The 14,264-nt window shown below is 39.6% G+C and overlaps 1 protein-coding gene across 1 annotated transcript; it reads left to right on the top strand.

Annotated features, from left to right (window-relative positions):
- The first annotated feature begins 7,226 nt into the window (after positions 1-7,226).
- Positions 7,227-14,264, top strand: hopx (HOP homeobox). Its single transcript, XM_004571134.5, has 2 exons — positions 7,227-7,540; positions 13,982-14,264. The coding sequence occupies exons 1-2, from the start codon at positions 7,391-7,393 to the stop codon at positions 14,057-14,059; spliced, it is 228 nt and encodes a 75-aa protein (XP_004571191.1). The 5' UTR covers positions 7,227-7,390; the 3' UTR covers positions 14,060-14,264.

Genomic DNA, 14,264 nt, shown 5'->3' with positions numbered 1-14,264 from the left:
GTCCATAAAGTATCAGCTGCTTCTAGTTTCCAGCAATAATCACTTATCAGTTATTTTATTTTATTAACCTTTATTTAACCAGGAAGATCCCATTGAGATTAAAAACCTCTTTTTCAAGGGAGACCTGGCCAAGATAGGCAGCAGCAGATGTCTCACAGTTACAGAAATTACTCAAACACAGGCAGCAACAACACACATGCAACAATAAGTGAAAGAATACAAATAAAATATAAAATAAAATTCAAATAAAAATAAAAAAGTCAGTTAAAATGACAATCAATCTAATTGAAACAGTTGCATGTTATGGACTTGGCCTCAAGGATTCGTAGTTTAGATTTAAAAGCACTTAATGAAATGAATTCAGTCATTTCCCATTCCTTCTGCAGTTTGTTCCAGGCCAAGGGTACTAAATGGACAAAAGCTCTTTTACCAAGTTCAGTTCGGGCAAATGGAACAAAAAGCAACAAGTAGCCATGCGGACAAAGAGAATACCGACCAGCATGTTTCATTATAAGCAGGGAACATATATAAGAAGGCAGCAACCCAAGTATTGCCTTATATATAAAACTGTATAAATGAGAGTTCCTCTGACTTACCAAAGCAGGCCATCCTACCTGAGAGTATAACTCACAGTGGTGAGTCTGAAATTTACAGTTAGTGATGAACCTCAGAGAAGCATGATACACAGAATCAACCATTCGAAGACATTGAGCAGAAGCATTCATATATAGAATATCACCATAATCCAGCACAGGCAAGAATGTTGCAGCAACAAGCCGCTTCTTTGTATTAAAAGAGAAACACAACTTATTTTGAAAGTAAAATCTCAGTTTTAACTTCAGGTTTTTCACAAGATTCTCTACATGTGGTTTGAAGGTAAGCGAGTCATCAATTAAGATTCCCAGATATTTATAGGTGTGAACCAACTCTATTTTATTACCTTCAAGAGTGGTTACTGATGGGATTGTTTGGGCTCGTCTCCTTGATTTAGAAAACAACATGAGCTTTGTTTTGTCTGCGTTGAGAACAAGTTTAAGCTGAAGTAATGAGTGCTGGACAGCAGAAAAGGCTTTCTGCAAGGAGTCAATGGCTTGGACAAGAGTTGAACCACAGCTGTAAATAACTGTATCATCAGCATAGAAGTGCAAGTTTGCATCTGGCACATGTAGACTAAGATTGTTTACGTAAATGATAAATAGAAGGGGACCTAATACAGAACCCTGTGGCACTCCGTTGTGCACTGTAACAAAGTCAGAACATAGACCGTCAGATTTAATGCACTGAGTCCTGTTACTGAGGTAGTTTGAGAACCATGCCACTGCTCTCTCACAGAGCCCTGACTGGAAGAGTCTAAGTTTTAAAATACAATGATCAACAGTGTCAAATGCTTTTGACAAATCAATAAAAAGGGATGCACAGTGTTGTTTTTTTATCAAGTGCAATAGTAATATTGCATTACCACTCCAAAGCCCCAGTAATATTACCACTCTAATTGCAGCTGTGATAGTACTGTGATTCTTCCTAAAGCCTGATTGATATTCAGATAAAATGGCACTGGTGTGTAAAAACTCCTTTAACTGCTCACACACAAGAGCTTCAAGAACTTTGGCCAGCACAGATAGATTAGATATTGGTCTGTAATTAGTTAACACTGCTGGGTCGCCCCCTTTTAATAGAGGAACAACAAAAGCTGATTTCCATACTGAGGGAATTTTATTCATATCCAGTGTGAGGTTGAAAAGTGTTGTGAGAGGCTCTGCGACAAAATCAGCTGCCAGTTTCAAGAAGTAAGGATCTAGTAAGTCTGGCCCTGGAGATTTTCTAGGATCTAACAGTTTAAGAGCTTTACAGACCTCCTGCACAGAGAAAGGAACAAAGTTAAATGGCTGACCAGTGTACACCGGAAGGTTTGTGCCAGATTTTACAGAGACTGGATTCAGAGAGTCAAACAAACAGCCAGAAGATATAAAGTGCTTGTTAAAGCAATTCATAATCTCCTTCCTATCATAAACAGGAACAGAATCCTTAAAAACATAGGTGGGTAAAGCGTGGGAGCTTTTACTCACTGAAAGAGACTTAATGATTTTCCAGAACTTCTGTGGATTATTTAGGTTCTCAGTGGTGACAGACAGATAATATTCTGTTTTAGCTTTCTTAATAGAGGAAGTACATCTGTTTCTTAGTTGTCTGAAAAGAAGCCAATCACTGGGGTAGCCAGTTTTCCTCGCTTTGGCCCAAGCCAGGTTACACTCATGAATGATATCTGCCAGCTCTTGGGAGAACCAGGGGTTTTCACGACCTTTTATCCTATATCTTCTTAATGGAGCATGTTTATTCACAATTTGCATAAACCCATCCCTAAAGAATGCCCACGCTAATTCTACATCAGGGATCAATCCTATTTTCTTCCAGTCATAGTTTGACAAATCATGATAAAATGCTTGCTCATTAAAATGTTTAACAGTTCTTTTAAAAATAATACGATGTTGTGACTTGGCCACTTTAGTATTTCTAATAGCAGCAACAACACAGTGGTCACTTAAGTTGTTACAAAGGACACCCAAAGATGAAAATTTATGAGGAACATTTGTCAAAATCAAGTCAATCAAGGTAGACTTTTCGGGGCTTTTGAGATTCGGCCGAGTGGGTAAATTGACCAGCTGGGTAAGACTGATAGAATTGATTGATTGATTGATTGAATCTTTATTTTGAACATGTTGAAAAAGTATAAAAAAAAAAATAGAATTAAAAGAGACAAATGAACAAAGCAAACAAAAGGAAAACGAGCAACCACAACTCCAAATAACGTCCATGTTCAAAAAGGAGCAGGAAGAAGCATAAGCTTATTTAATCCCACCCCTTTTCCACTATCTAGTATCAATAGACTACAGAAATACCTCCTTGTAAGATCACAAAAAGATTTAAAATCATCTGAAACTGTTTTGAGCCAATCCCAGTTAAAGTCACCAGCTAGAACAAGCTCCCCATAATTTAGTCTGGACAGCAAAAGGTTTAAAGAACGCAGAGCTTCTGTGGAGGCAGAAGGGGGTCGATAGCAAAAAGCAACTGTTATGCAAAGACCCTTTGCAACATTCACATTCAGAGCCAAAAATTCCAATTGTTTGCAAATTGATTCTGATAGAACTATTGTAGCATCAAATTTTGACTTAACATAAGCAGCAACACCACCACCTTTCTTAAGCCTATCGGTGCGATAGATATTGTAGCCAGCCATGCTAACATGTTCATCAGATATATATTTAGACAACCAAGTTTCAGAAATGAGGACAATATCTGCATCTGTTGATTGAACCCAGATCTTGATCATATCCATCTTGGGTAACAAACTGCGCACATTAAGATGAACTATCTTCAGCCCAGGTGAGGATTTAAATTCAGATGGTGTCTAGCTACACTGCAGCTCAGGGCCTGGTTTAGGTTGCACATTACCAGATAAGAGCAGTAGTAAGACGATCAGAAGTCTCTGCTTTGTACTTATTGATTTTGACGTGTGAAATGTTGACACAAAGCAGAATTTTTTTGTAACTAATTTTGTAATTGTACAAAGCAAGAAGGTTTTGAAGATGAGGTAAATCTTTCTGTAGTTCAAAATGATTAATGTCCTGTTCCAAATACATTGGAAATTGTACAGGATGTATAGCAGCAGTGACGCATGTAGATCTGGGAACCATGTCTTGCAGAATGGTGTTAAATGTTCTCATCTAAGAAAAATTGAGTGTCCAAAAGTCCCCCACGGCCAATAAGCAAAGCAAAGTTATTAAAAAAGCCATTATCCAATACACTATGATTGTTGATGCTGAATTAAATAGGCTGCACAAACCATGTGGTGTAGAAGGCTTCAATCAACAGCACAGCGCCCGATGTATTGCAGATAAGCTTTTCGAGCAGCACAGGCCTTGGTGTGGTGCTGATGTCTTCCACTAGCAACACAGATGCAGTTTGTTCATTGAGGATTGATATTGAGTCAGTGAGTCTCTGTCTTTATCATATACAGGAAGCGATGATGTACTCAACGCCTTCCAGCACATACTGGTGTTGCTTCTCATCCTCTGACAAGATCTGGTTGGTTCTGGTTCTGGATAATCCCACTCATGCAGCTCAGCAGTGCAGTGGAGTCTCCATGTTCTCCCTCTGCGTGCCTGGGTTCTACCCGACAACTTTGACGTCCTCCTGCAGACCAGAGACACTCATGTTGACTTAACTGATGATGCTAAATTAGATTTGAATGTGAACATGCATGAAGGGCTGTCAGTTTCTCAGTTTTAGCCTTACAACAATGCAGTTGGGGCCAAACATCACAGATCTGACACAGTCATGGCAGATACTGCTTATTGGTTGAGAATAGAATAATCCTTTAATTGTCCCACAAGGGGAAATTTGGGTGTAACAGCAGCAAGAAAGACACATATACAAACAAACAGTACACAAGACACAACAGAAACATACACAATTTTTACATATTTACATGAAGGACAATGGTTACCAAAAACTGAGTACCATACTGTTATCAAATTAAATAAAATTAAATACAGATAAGAGGCAACCCTGGTTATAGTGTGAATCGGTTGATAAAATAGTGCAAGTTACAGCGCTGATGTAAACATCTACAGGGAGTGCAGAATTATTAGGCAAATGAGTATTTTGTCCACATCATCCTCTTCATGCATGTTGTCTTACTCCAAGCTGTATAGGCTCGAAAGCCTACTACCAATTAAGCATATTAGGCGATGTGCATCTCTGTAATGAGAAGGGGTGTGGTCTAATGACATCAACACCCTATATCAGGTGTGCATAATTATTAGGCAACGTCCTTTCCTTTGGCAAAATGGGTCAAAAGAAGGACTTGACAGGCTCAGTGTCACAGTCTGGCGAGGGCAGACTGTATGAATTGAAAAAGGACCCAAAATGCAGACTCCAAGCAACAGGGAACAAAACTTGAATGTTAACAAAAAGCGAGCCGTTTAATATGGCTGGTAAAAAAGGTACAAACAAAGGACGAGGCAAACTGAAGCAAAATTAACACAAACCTAAACTGGGAAATCTAAACAAACAATAAGAAAAACCTAGACAAGAAACTTGGAAGCATGGCATAGGAAACATGGCGTGGACAACAGACGACCTGACAATCACACACTGAAAACAGAGGACTTAAATACACAGGAGGTGATTAGGGGAAGTGGCAACACCTGGGGAAACAGCTGGCACACATGAACATAATGACGTCACAGTGGGAGAGTAAAACTGAACACGATGAACATAGAAACGCCAGACCTCTTCACAATAAAACAGGAAACAGAGTGAGATATAGACATGACAACCTGAACTTGACAACATAAGCCACAGACATGAAATACATGAAAAGCAGGGGAGACTTAACATGGTGGAAGCACGAGGGGGAAATAATAACTAGAAACACTTAAGCATGATAACAAATGAACTTAGGAACCTGAAGGGCTTACATAAACTAAAACATCAAAAATGAACTAAAACTCAAAACACTGGGTCATAAGACCCAGGATCGTGACACTCAGAAAAGTCAAAAATAGTGAGATATCTTGCAGAGGGATGCAGCAGTCTCAAAATTGCAAAGCTTCTGAAGCGTGATCATCGAACAATCAAGCGTTTCATTCAAAATAGTCAACAGGGTCGCAAGAAGCGTGTGGAAAAACCAAGGCGCAAAATAATTGCCCATGAACTGAGAAAAGTCAAGCGTGCAGCTGCCAAGATGCCACTTGCCACCAGTTTGGCCATATTTCAGAGCTGCAACATCACTGGAGTGCCCAAAAGCACAAGGTGTGCAATACTCAGAGACATGGCCAAGGTAAGAAAGGCTGAAAGACGACCACCACTGAACAAGACACACAAGCTGAAACGTCAAGACTGGGCCAAGAAATATCTCAAGACTGGTTTTTCTAAGGTTTTATGGACTGATGAAATGAGAGTGAGTCTTGATGGGCCAGATGGATGGGCCCGTGGCTGGATTGGTAAAGGGCAGAGAGCTCCAGTCCGACTCAGACGCCAGCAAGGTGGAGGTGGAGTACTGGTTTGGGCTGGTATCATCAAAGATGAGCTTGTGGGGCCTTTTCGGGTTGAGGATGGAGTCAAGCTCAACTCCCAGTCCTACTGCCAGTTTCTGGAAGACACCTTCTTCAAGCAGTGGTACAGGAAGAAGTCTGCATCCTTCAAGAAAAACATGATTTTCATGCAGGACAATGCTCCATCACACGCGTCCAAGTACTCCACAGCGTGGCTGGCAAGAAGGGGTATAAAAGAAGAAAAACTAATGACATGGCCACCTTGTTCACCTGATCTGAACCCCATTGAGAACCTGTGGTCCATCATCAAATGTGAGATTTACAAGGAGGGAAAACAGTACACCTCTCTGAACAGTGTCTGGGAGGCTGTGATTGCTGCTGCACGCAATGTTGATGGTGAACAGATCAAAACACTGACAGAATCCATGGATGGCAGGCTTTTGAGTGTCCTTGCAAAGAAAGGTGGCTATATTGGTCGCTGATTTGTTTTTGAATGTCAGAAATGTAGATTTGTGAATGTGGAGATGTTATATTGGTTTCACTGGTAAAAATAAATAATTGAAATGGGTATATATTTGTTTTTTGTTAAGTTGCCTAATAATTATGCACAGTAATAGTCACCTGCACACACAGATATCCCCCTAAAATAGCTAAAACTAAAAAAACATTCAGCTTTGATATTAATGAGTTTTTTGGGTTCATTGAGAACATGGTTGTTGTTCAATAATAAAATTATTCCTCAAAAATACAACTTGCCTAATAATTCTGCACTCCCTGTATGATTGTTGGGAGCAGTTCTGATTGTACAGTCAGACAGTTGCAGGGAGGAAGGACCTGCCGAAACGCTCCTTCATGCATCGAGGATGCAGCAGTCTGTCACTGAAGGAGCTCTGCGGTTCAGCAGCAATCACATGCATGGGGTGGGAGACTCTGTCTATCAGAGATGTTATTTTGGCCAGGGAAGAGTTATAATCCAGAACTGTGTTGTTTGCACAATATTCTGAAAAAGCTTTTTGTTTTTCCTGGTGTTGACATGTTGCAAAGCCCATTCAGTGGGCCGGTAGGCGGGTTCTAGCCCGTGGGCCTCATGTTTGACACCCCTGGTGTAACATTTGTATTTCTCCGCCTCCCTTGTTCAGGGAAGGGCTCTGCTCTGTTGACAGTTGTAAACCCAGCGCTCACATACTCACACACCCACACTGCTCACAGACTCCCGCCGAGCTGTAAGTACGCGCTGCTTCATCTCTGCGTCCTCTGCGCGCACATCTGAGCTCCAAATCAGGACCGAAGCAAGAACCCGCCGGAACCACTGGCGAGCAGGAGGAGACTGGAATATGGGTTCTAACGCAATGGACAGTATGAACCTGTCTCAGGATCAGATTGCTATCCTGGAGGAGAATTTCAACAAAGTCAGCAAGCATCCGGACGGCACGACGCTCATGCTGATCGCGGCGGAGTGCGGACTGTCAGAGGAGGAAACACAAGTGAGTAAAACCGAAAAAACTCCCGCAGCCTCTCTTTACTGTCGTTGTGAGCGGGAATGCTTTAAAACAGTGTGGAGTTCAGTTTTCCCGATGTTACTGATCTGGGAGGCTTATCGATAAGGAGCTGTTTAAACGATAGTGTTGAGCAAACATAGGACACCTTTAAGTTATTATCTCCATGGAGATCACCGTGACAGGCCTGTGGAGACTGACAGTGGTGATTATTGTTATTCAAGCATTTAATAATAGTTATTATCTTATAACATAAACTGGAAACATTTTAATAGGAAAAAGTATAAAAAATACCTGCATTCCAACTTCTACTAAAAATGTACTTTTAATATTTAAATACTGTTCAAGGCTGAAAAACGCCTGTTGATAAAAAGCATTAGTCTTTTATCATAATACTTTTTCCTATAGTAGGAAGTACTTTGTTTCATTCTGAGATGTATTAAAGTCGTACTTTATTGAATGTACTTTCCGTTTGTGCGGTTTTCAGAAGTTTAACTTTACTCAGAGATGTTGAGTCTGTAAATCTGACTTCCTTTACAGCTTTACTAGTGTTTGAGTAAATCCTGTCAGAGGCTCAGTCAGGTGACCTTTGAGGAAATAATCATGCAGTGTCTAAGAAATAAGACTTTGAATTTGTGGGGCAGCTCCGCTGACACCGAACAGAGCGCTCAGTGTTTCTGTTTACATCACAGTGTGATGAAATAATCCTCATCTGAGTGTAAACCAACAGTGACCACAGCTGATCAGCAGTGGAGCAACTCCAAGTTGTCTTTCCTGATGAAGTCACCCCAGAGTCAGGGGGGTCAGCTATTGTTAACACTCATAACACTGATTCATCTGCGCAGGGTGACTTTCAGAGGAGCCCTAGGATCAAACAGTGAGGGCGGGACTGCTGCGTCTGTTTCAGATGATATCATTTCTGGTGATGTGGTCGCTGCTCATACCTGTGCCAGATTAGCGTGTGTGTTCAGATGTTAGAAATGCGTCTTCTCTGGCTTACATTTCAGATATCAGCACAAAATACATTTAAAATCAATGCTTCAACGTCAATAAATGCTTTTTATAATATAAATCTTCTTTAATCATAATCAGTTAGCTTTTCAAACAAAAATGCAAACCATTTCCTGGTTTTTGCTACTTTTAATTTGTTTCTGCTGTGTAGAAAAACCCCCTGAATATCATAGTGGCTATGGGTGTTTCACAGGAATGTTTGACACCTCACTGACAAAACAAATGCGTTATTTAAGGGATAATTACTAAAGCCTGACTGATATTGAATTTTTAAGACCTATACTGATATTTTTGGTTAAAAAAACCCCCTGATATTCTGATGTATCGCCTGATAATTTTTTCTTATAGAGACATAGAGTTATAGAGCTTTTCTTTTATTTAACTATCACTCTGCATAAATCTGTTCACTGCCCTCTGGTGAGCAAACTATGCAACATCAGCACTGATAACATGGTTGAAGGGTGTTTCTCCCGTCTGTTCTTTACTTTTTAAATGTTCATTATAAACATCAATACTAACAATAGCTAATATTGGCCCACAGTATTGGCCCATTGATAAATCAAGTTGGGCTTTAATAATGCCTAACCCATCAATTATACATTTCTTTGCAGTATAACTTACTGTCTAATATTTTTATGATCTTTTAATTTCATCTTCAGGTACCCCAAATTTGAGCTAGACCTTGTTACTTACAACATTTTTAATAATTTTGCCAATACATACCCCTCACCGGTCTATAGAGCTCAGTGTAACGGTACCAAATCTCTTATTTATAGCCAGAAAATCCAAAGTTAAAATCTACTTTTTGCTTAATTATGTTAAGAATAGAAAACACACACCGTTTTTGTTTTTCATATTCAAGCAGCTTAATAAAGAGAATATTTGAATGAATTCTTGAAAATTTCCTTTTGGTACTGCCTCCATTCGGTCTCTGTCTCTGCTCCTTTCCACATGTACGCACTCCCGCCTTGACTGTATCTGAGGAATGCCGTAGCCTACTGTAAAGTCTGAGCATCTGTCACATCTGCAGCCAGATGTGAAGCTTCAGTGCTCTGATAACAACACAAAGTGCACTAAAGTAATGCAGGCACCTCCTCTTTGCAAGCAGCACTCTGAAGCTGCTATCCATGATGATGTTTTAACTTTGCAAACGGTGGGATGTTTCCTTTTAGAACAAGTTTCTTGTTCGTGATTTGGCTGGCAAATGACCTGGCTGTTTGCTTAGCTGTACTCAGCAGGAGGCGAGGCCCAACCTGTGGCTCTGTCATCTGAGCTGATGCAGCATCAGTTTCGTTTTGTAGGCAAATTTCTGCCCGTGTTTGTGTTTGTGTTTGTCAGGAGTGATAAAGCTGAAGACATGGCATGTACATTAACAGTTCATGTATGACAGATTTGTGCATCCTGCCATTTTTTCTGCTGTAACCCAACAAACCAGTCCCAGAAGATTTTTCTGGACTGCAGTAACACAAGCGCAGCAAAAAAATGAAACAAAAACCCCCAAACTGAACTCAAGTGATTTGAAACAGCTTTTTAAACCAAGGATCATTCTCACTCCCACCTCATCACAACTCAGTTTTAGGTTTAAACACAATTTGACAAAAACAAATAGCCAAAGCAACAATCAGTGATGCCAGAAGATGCTGTCATTTAATGTCTCTGTTACTTGCTGTGCCGAAAAAAAGTAAAACAAATATGAAGAGGCAAGAAAAATAATATTAGTCAATTATTTAATCACACATAAAGAAAACATTCCCATGGGCCCTTTTTATAAAATAAACTAACTTAAAATGTTGGCACGACAATCAGTTTGGTCTTTCCTGCTTTTTAAATAATGTTGTTTATAAAGCCGTACTCATGTTGTTGCTGTGACATCAAGCAGAAACATGGAGCCATCAGGGTAGACTAATAAGCATTCATAGTCCTTTGAATCAAATGCTAAAAGCCAGTAAATATCTTTGGATAATGCACCAGGTGAGCAATCTTCATGAAAGATCTTGACAATCTCTGTTTGACTGTAAGCAGAGAAGAGTGTTATGAGTAATCAAATAGCTTGGAGGTGTGCAGGATGATTGGTAACAGTGTAGAAGCAGAAGACAATAGCCGTGTAAGTGGTTTTGTGTGTGTAATCCAGAAAAGCCAATGTGTTTTTGCCCCAGGATGGAATATAATGATCCCACCTGCGTCCTCCTGTTACATACAGGGGGTAATTTTTATTTAGCATAGGCCACATGAGGAGGTGATGATAGTGGGAAGAGTAGCGGGTTTGTCAGGAGGAGACTAGGAGGTTTTTTTCTTTTTACCTTTTTTTCACCTGCTGGTTGGATTTAGGTTCTGCAAACTACTCAGTTAGGTTAGAGCACCCTAGACTCATCAGGTAAATTTAGGAAAACATTGTGGTTTGGATTAAAATCCACCTCTTCACATCATTAATGACATGTTGGGAGAGACACACTCCACCTCCACCTTGTATGTAAATGAACCACAACAGCTTTGGAAAAAATGGCATTGACCCACATCCCCAGCCTGGAGAAACAGACACTCCAGGAATCTATGCAAGTGCAAAGGTCGAAATGTCCTCCTACCTTTTAAATCCCAGATATGAATCTTTTTTTCCGAGTATGCAGAGAAAAGGCAAACACAGGTCTTCCTTTGTAACCAACTTCCACTTTAAAGGATTAGGTTTTGCACATTTAAAGGATTATTGCTAACAGTAGTAATTCAAGGATCCAGAAGTCTGCGAGAAAGTTTATTACAAACATCAAAACTAAAGAGTAACTCGAACCATCGCTTCATCCTGCAAGATGTGGACGATTTATGGCCTACGTTTCACTTTGGCAGTAGATCCTTGTGCATCTATTAGGAGATGTCCTTTATGGAAATAAAGTGAAGGAATTATAACCAAGAAAAGGTTGAACTACAGCAAACACATGTTGCTGCCAAGGCTAATAATCAGGCTATTCTGTATTTCCATTCAGTGCACACAAAGGTGCTTGGCCAACCTGACAGGGAAGCCCAGTCCAGGCAGGGTAATGTAAAGGTCTGGCCTCTCATCAAAAAGTACTGACTCAGTCTCCAGCTGATCTTTTTTTTGTGTCTGCCTTTCTTTCTCTTCCTGTCGACCCTCCTAAGCGTTTTGTATTTGTTAACAAAGCTTTCATTGGAGAAGGTTTAACTGAATGAACTCACCCCGGCTACCACTCCCTGTTCCACATTAACCTTTACAATGTTATGGGCTCCGTGCTGCATGTTTGAGCTCCTTTCAGTGAACTCTTTCTTTGTTTTGCACTGCTGCAGGGCCAAGAGTCAAGTGTGAAAGACCGTCTTACGTAATCCACTTAAAGTCAACAGGAAAAAATGACATAAGCACCATTGTGTGGTTCAGCAGGATTACAAAAAGTGACAGCTTCCATTGAAAAGTGGGTGAAGAAAATTGCATTGTAATGGACTGGCTTTACAGACGGGATAGAGCGCGTACAGCCGAGTTCAGAGAATAGTTCTTGAATTTATTTAGTCTGATCATGTTTAAGTGCAATCCCAGATGACTCCAAATGGGAATCTTGTGTGTTTTCAGTACAAAATGAGGAAACCATCCCTCTCGCCAGGCACACGGCTCAAACATCCACCCTAAGGCCCATGTTAGAGGGTCTGCATCCCTCCCCAGATTACATCAGCACTCTTGTGAATCCCAAGACAACATGAATTTTAAAACAGCAATGCAATGGGTCACGGGTGTGTGCGTGTGTGTGAAAGCACTCCGTGCAATCATCTTCTGGTCAGAGTTTTAGTGTAGCAGTTTTTGGCAGAGGGGTCAGAGAAACGGGCCATGACTACATGCTGTTAAAATTAGATGGAAACATTCGTTTTGTGCGGTTGCCCTGAAAAAACTTTGCTGTGGGGTCACTGCTCTGCCACGATGAGTCAGCGACCACATTAACATGCACTGAAAAGATGTGACTGTAGTGTGATTGTGAAGATAATGAGAGTCAGATGGAAAGGGGCTTTTGTTTAGTTCGGTGTTGGTTAATCATATTTCCATGTGGGGATTCTGTATGATGATTATGCTTTGGTCGCAAATAACAATTAATATTTACCTCTGATAATTTGAGTTAAGTTGCTTCCTGTGATGCTGTCCATAGACTGTATATAAAAGATGTCTGCAACAACCAGCTTCCTTATCATACACTTGTTAGTTATATCCTTTTTAAAGCTGTGAGTTTTGAAACTGGACATGACTGAGCAATGTCTTAATTTGACTGTGAGACCAAAGACAACATGTATATGCTGCCTAGCTTACAAATTTTAATTAAAGTCCCTTCTTTTAATTAAATAAGAGCCACAAGCTAATATTAGCACACTGAAATGATATATTTTTTATTATGCTAACTTGGAAAACGTTACCAGGTCAATGTTAGCGTGATAAAATTTTAGATGGTAAATATTATTATTATTATTATTTATTTATTTATTTTTAAATTTACTTTTGCAAATGCTGTGATGGTAAAAATAAAATAAAATAAGAATTTCGACCAGAATCGGGCTAGCCAGTTTTAGCTGAAGCGATAAATATTAAAATATTGATTTTATTACAATTTATTAAATTTATTGATTGTTAAAGATATATTAGGCTAACATTAACATGTACAAATGTTAAATATCAGCATGTTTTACTTTAGATTTTTTTTTGTCACTTAATCTTAGGCTTTATGTCTGGCTAGGCTAGCTTGAGAGTCTGATGTAATATTCTGCACCATGTGGCAACACATAAAAATGTTGGCATGCTGAAATGATGAATACTGAACATTATATTAGGCTAAATTTAATAAGTGTTATTAAAAATGTAAATAGGCTAGATAGTAAACATTGACAGTTTAAGTTTCTATGCTAAGCCAGGCTAACTATATCTTTATGGTAAGCTAGGCTAGTCACGTCCAGACTCTAATGCCTTACTAAATCCACAGATAGGAGCTCAGTAGATTTAGGTGGTAGTGTCTCATGAGAAAAAAACAATTATTCTCTAAAGATATTAAATTATGTGATCCACCACTATATTTTTAACAGTCAAGTTTAAGTTTCACATACATATCATATTTCTTTAGCTCATGTGTCTTACTTGAACACACACAATGATAATAATACACACAAACTGGGTGATTAGATTACCAGTTTAAGAGACCCATAGAGTAATGTGCTCTAGTTGGTATTAGTAGTGGTTAGGTTATTGTCTACATGTAGGCTTGTAACCAGTAGCCTCAGGCTGAAAATGCATTTAAAGAAGCCTGTATTTAATTCTTGGAAATATGAGAAGTCCAAGAGTTACATCATCAATCTTGTGTTCAGGCTTTACATTAGTGAACAAAACCCCCTGCCACCTGTTCTAACCCCACCCATGGGTGTGTTTGTCCTGTTTGTTTCTTACAGAAATGGTTCACGCTACGTAACGCACAGTGGAGGCAGTCAGAGGGTCTTCCAGCTAAACAGGGATCTGTGCTGGACTGAGATTTTCCAACCACCTCTTTGGATGCAGGGAGCTACTTCCTTCTGGACGAACTGACTTCCCCTCCTATTCCTCACGTTTCCCTCTCTGTTCGTTTTTGTATCTTTGAAGCTGTTTTATCTTACAGAATGTGAAGGTTTTTGTGTGTTGCTGCCAATATATCTGCCATGGTTACAGAAATAAACATATTATTATTGTAAGTTAAAA

Source organism: Maylandia zebra, linkage group LG2 (genome assembly GCF_041146795.1).
Source record: "Maylandia zebra isolate NMK-2024a linkage group LG2, Mzebra_GT3a, whole genome shotgun sequence".
NCBI lineage: Eukaryota > Metazoa > Chordata > Actinopteri > Cichliformes > Cichlidae > Maylandia > Maylandia zebra.
This window is presented reverse-complemented; position numbering and strand designations above follow the sequence as displayed.

Bases quoted from the DNA above. Each gene is read 5' to 3' on its own strand.
- hopx (XM_004571134.5), top strand. From the start codon at position 7,391: ATGGGTTCTAACGCAATGGACAGTATGAACCTGTCTCAGGATCAGATT. The intron at 7,541-13,981 runs GTGAGTAAAACC...TGTTTCTTACAG, and splicing joins TGTCAGAGGAGGAAACACAA to AAATGGTTCACGCTACGTAA.